Source organism: Sinocyclocheilus grahami, unplaced genomic scaffold (assembly GCF_001515645.1).
Source record: "Sinocyclocheilus grahami isolate Dianchi unplaced genomic scaffold, SAMN03320097.WGS_v1.1 scaffold1832.1, whole genome shotgun sequence".
NCBI classification, from domain to species: domain Eukaryota; kingdom Metazoa; phylum Chordata; class Actinopteri; order Cypriniformes; family Cyprinidae; genus Sinocyclocheilus; species Sinocyclocheilus grahami.
In genome coordinates this window covers 56106-61593 of record NW_015507011.1, presented here as the reverse complement: position 1 = coordinate 61593, position 5488 = coordinate 56106, and the positions used below count along the sequence as shown (strand labels likewise).

Genomic DNA, 5488 nt, shown 5'->3' with positions numbered 1-5488 from the left:
CACACACACAGACACACACACACAGACACAAACACAAACACAGAGACTCAGAGACTCACACACACACACACACACACACACACACACACACACACACACACACACACACACATACACACACACACACACACGGTTAATATAGTCAGCTAAAGTTAAAACAATAAAAAAACTTACTTGAAATAATGTAAAATATTTCTCATTTTCATTTAATTAACAAAACAGCTAAAACTAAACCTGAAATAAAAATGATTACAAAATACATATACATATTTGAAGAGTTTATTTGCAAAAACAGATAACTGTTTTTATTAATTTTCATAAATCATGTTTGTTTATTGTGTTATCATGTTTTTATTGTGTGAGTTAGCTGTATTTTATAAAAACATGATTTTGAGTTATCTGTTTTTGCAAATGAACTCTTCATTTATATTTTAAAAAACTGAAATGTAAACAAAACATAAAAATAAAAACTAATTCCAAATATTTATAAAACCTATAATAGTATCTCAAAGTTACTAAAATAACACTGTTTCTCATTGACCGTCTGAAAATTACATTTAATTTTTGATTAACTATATTTCTGAAAAATGCTGTCTTACCAGTATTTACACTAAAATAATAATTAACTGGCTATTTAACTTATATGAGCTTGATTGATTGGCTTGCTAATCACATTAGGGTACAGAAATAATAAAATTGTACTTTTTAAATCAATGAGGAAAGATTTAGGTCATGATTCATATTTTTAAGTCTACATGAATTGTAATAGAATAACCAGTATTTTGTTTACCTTGTAAAAGTAATAGAGTAAAACTGCAAGCATTTAGTTTTAACAAAGCTCAAGTACAAATTCCAGCAAATAGCACTTAAGTATAGTAGTGAAGTATTACTCAAACACATGGTCAAAGACATGTAAATGTCCACATCAAAATACATTTTACAAAAGTGATTTTATATACATAGAAAGCACTTTAAATGCAGCCTCATAAGCCTCAGTAAAAGCCTCATAAGGTTTCAAATAAGCTTTGGCAGAATAAAATGTCAAAATGTGGGTGAAATAATGTTCCACTGTCATTCTGTGTAACACTTATATTTATGCAAAAACTGAAACAGCATACTTATTCTGACCTGTGCATATTAAAATATATAAAAGTGAGCATACTCAACTTTATTGCATTTTAAATGAGTAAAAAAAAATTGCTGACAAATGGCCAAAATAGGAAAATGTAAAATTACAAGTAACTAGTATTTGGGGTAAAACTAATTAGTCTTTTAATATGTCATAAATTGATCATTGTGATAAATATGCCTAACAAATTACACTGAATTACATTTTAGTATGTGTTTTCTGTAAATCATGGTAAAAATGTGCGATGTCACGCCCATGGACTGTTTTGTGTTCTCCCTGAGACCTAGTTTCTCCCTCATGTTGATTGTGTTCAGTGATTTCAGGTGTGTTCCATTGATTTCCTTGTTTAGTTCCTAGTTCTTAAGCCCTGTGTTTTCCTGTGTTCTGCGTCCAGTGTTAAACGTCCTTAGGTTCCTGTGCTACGTGTGTGTTAATGAAGTCTGTGATTTCTGTATTCTGCGATGTCTCCTCGCTCCTTCGCTCCTCGTCTCCGACACTATTTTTTTGCACAGAATTTCTTTTTTTTATTAAACAGGACACTTTCTAATGTATTGTAAAACAACAACAATTCAAAGCTGTATTACACTCATTGTTTTGACGCTTGCAAACCCTTTTTCGTCTTTGAGCCACACACTCTCACCTCGTACTCGGTGGCGTTGTCTCCGGCAGTCGACACAGACAGGTCACTGTAAAGGTCATTGTAAAGGTCATCGTCAAACTCCTCTTCGATTGGTTTCCTTGGTGGCTTCTTGACCTGCAACAGACACCACACACCATAGAAACTTCTTTTCCATTCATTTTTCCCACAGGGATTTTAAAAAGTCATAATTAACAAGTTTTAATCCATGAGGAGAATCACAACATTACAAACGCTGATTGTGAGCAAAAAAGTGTAAGAAAATCAGGGACACAAGACTGTGAACTTAATGCCTTTAGTGAGGGAAAGAACTACAATCCCATGCAGCTTTGTGAAGGACATTTATGTATGTTTGGTGAAGATTTCTCAATCACTGTTGAAATAATGCAGGCTTATGGCTTTAACAAAACATAAATCACTGATTAATAACCTTGTCGCTCACAGCAGGTCTGTCTTTGAAGGTTTATGAGTTATAAAAAATCAGTTCCTCTATGGAGAAAATAAGAAAGAGAGATGGTGTTTGTGCAGCTGAGCAACGGCTGTAAATCAGACACACAGCAGCTGAAGAGTGTGATAGAAACACTGGCAGGAGTCCTCAACAACATGTTTAACACTGTACTCACGACCGGGCCAAAGAACAGACATCAATATTAATGACGGAGACGTTTGAGGTGTTTTATATTCATTATCAATGCAGAAATACTGATGTGAATATGAATGAACTGTGCATGTTAATGAGCTCCTCCCGTGGGCGGGGTTACCTCCACGGGGTCCAGCGATAGGCTGTTGTAGGTGAGGGCGGAGTCACAGTCAGGAATGTGGGTGTGGCAGTAATCAGCAGCAGCTCTGGGGTCTGGAGCGATTAACAGCTGCTGGATCTCACCCTGAAACACACACACACAAACATCAACACACACACACACACACACCAACACACACACACATACACACACACACACACACACACACACACACACACACACACAGACACACACATCAACACACACACACACCAACATCAACACACACACACACACACACACACACACACCAACACATCAACACACACACATCAACACACACACTCCAACACATCAACAAACACACACAGACACTCCAACATCAACACACACTCTCTCTCTCACACACACACACACACACACACACTCACCTCAAACACTTCTTCATCCAGGAGTCTCGTCCCGAACACTGTCACTCCGTCCGTGCTGACCTTAGGCTCCGGGCCTCTGGGGAGGTCAAGGGTCGCTACTTTCTGACAGTCCAGGTACAGCGTGACCTTTTGACCTTCCACGCTGTAGGCCACTCTGTGCCACCTGTAGGGTCAGAGGTCACAGTGTCCATCAGCACACGTCCAGAGCGAGAGATGAACGTTCAGAGCGAATCCAGCGAACACCTGCAGGCTGACTGATGAGCTTCGAAGGGTTAAATCAGGCAAAAATGTGACTCGTGCTACATATTTCAAGTCTTCTGAAGTCACACGATAATTTGTGCGGTTTGTGAACAGACTCAAACTGATTCAGTCACGACCTTCTGCTCCAATGAACTGAACTCAAAAAGCAGTTCGGTTCATGCATGAATCAAACAGTTCATTCAGACTCTGACTCACAAGAACAAATCAATTCATGAATCAGACACTGACTGACTGAGTTTCATCAAACCGAACCAAAACTGAACTGAACTACTTCAACTATTGCAGAGCTGCTATAGAGCTGAAATTGAATTGCTTTCATAATTGATGAACTTCACAACATTAACACTGATATCTTCCTGTGAAGCTGCTTCCACACAATCTGTACTGATTTAAAGCACTAGAAATAAATGTGACTTGACTTGAGAGGTTTTATTGTCTGAGTTTGGGTTTGTTCCTCACACAAAGCATCGTTTGACTTCAGAAGAGTCATACTGACCACCTTTATGAAGCTTTTATGTCATGAACAGCCTCAGTCCTCATTCACTTTCATTATGAGCAAACGAATGCCACACACTGTCTTCAGAAACTCTCCTTGTGTGTTTTACAGAAAAAAGAAAGTCAAATGATGAGTGTTTGGATTAATTATTCTCTTCATATAACTTAAGAATATAAATATATCTGCAGTGTGTCCTGCTTTAACTGACTGTAGCTTCGGAAATTCACTGAATCACATGTAGAACTGAAATGATTCGGTTTCTGTCAGGAAAAAAACTAGTTCAGTTTTGCTGAATAATGAATGTGCATTAGGGTTTTGTCACTCACTTGCCGTCGGCGAGGTTGACCTTCTTGAAGATGGGGTAGAGGTCAGGGGTCGGCTGGCCGTGGTGGTCCTCGTAGAGGAAGACGGGCGAGCGTCCGAGCTCCAGGCCCAGCTGCTGCACTCCCTCGCTGTCATACATCGACAGCAGAAAACACTGAGCGCCGCGCCGCGCTCGAACCGTCACCAGCACCGAGAAGTCCTCCGGGAACGCCGAGTCTGAGACACACAAACACACTGAGACTCTCTGAGACGCACAAACACACTGAGAGTCTCTGAGACGCGCAAACACACTGAGAGTCTCTGAGACGCACAAACACACTGAGAGTCTCTGAGACGCACAAACACACTGAGAGTCTCTGAGACGCACTGTTTAAGTGTTTTTGAAAGAGGTCAAAAATACAGTAAAAAACTATGTAAAATCGCTGTTTTCTATGCGAGTATCTGTTAAACTGTAATGTATTTCTGTGATGCGCAGCTGTATTTTCAGCATCATTCCTCCAGTCTTCAGTGTCACATGATCTTCAGAAATCAGTATAATATGCTGATTTGCTGCTCGAGACACATTTTGAACATGTTGAAAACAGTTGTGCTGCACAATATTTCTGTGGAAACTGTGATGCAGTTTATGTTTCAGGAATCACAGATGAACAGAAAGTTCAAAAGAACAGCATTTATTTCAAATAGAAATCTTTTGTAACATTATAAATGTCTTTACTGTCACTTTTTATCAATTTAATGCATCCTTAATGATTAAAAGTATTAATTGTATTAAACCATTAAAATGTATTCCAAACTATAAAATTATCTGCATATAAAAACAGGAGAGGTCTACGAGATCTCTGTTTACAGTAAGTGTGTGTGTGTGTGTGTGTGTAGCAACTTAACCATATTTTGGGGACAAATTTGTACCCAAAAGTGAGTGTGTGTGTGTGTGTGTGAGTGAGTAAGTGTGTGTGTGTGTGTGTTGGCACATACCTGGGAAGAGCTGATTGGTCGGAACACTAACTTGGATTTTCTTCTCAATCTTATAAGCGAGATCCACCTCCTCTGAGCCCCGCCTACTCGTGCACAGCCCCGCCTCCAATGACACGCCCTCCATGGAATCTGATAGGTCCAGAATCTTCAGCACATCGATGTTATTGGCTGCTGGAGATGACACTGTCAGTCAAGTTAATGTCTCATGAAGAGTCCTCACATCTGTCTGTCTGTCTCAGCTGTTAGGACACACACTGACTGTGTGTGTGTGTGTGTGTGTGTGTGAGTGAGAGTGAGTGAGTGAGTGAGTGAAAGTATCTTCATGCAGGTCTAGACTGGTCATGTGTCTTTTCACATCAGTCCTGCTGCTTGTATAATCCCTGCATCTACAGCACACACACACACACACACATACACACACACACACACACACACACACACACACTCACACACACTCTCTCTCTCTCTCTCACACACACACTCACTCTCTCTCTC

General features: G+C 39.6%; 1 protein-coding gene across 1 annotated transcript in view; it reads right to left on the bottom strand.

The window, feature by feature from the left end:
- LOC107572909 (collagen alpha-1(XI) chain-like) overlaps positions 1 to 5488 on the bottom strand; it is a gene marked incomplete at its 3' end in the record, with an annotated part of 23825 nt that overhangs the window by 10544 nt on the left and 7793 nt on the right. Inside the window, exons 3-6 of the mRNA XM_016259339.1 lie at positions 4021 to 4234; positions 2938 to 3100; positions 2528 to 2650; positions 1770 to 1883 (exon numbers count right to left, since the gene is read on the bottom strand). Of these exons, the coding sequence (XP_016114825.1) occupies positions 1770 to 1883; positions 2528 to 2650; positions 2938 to 3100; positions 4021 to 4234 (614 nt within the window). The remainder of the gene's footprint in view (positions 1 to 1769; positions 1884 to 2527; positions 2651 to 2937; positions 3101 to 4020; positions 4235 to 5488) is intronic.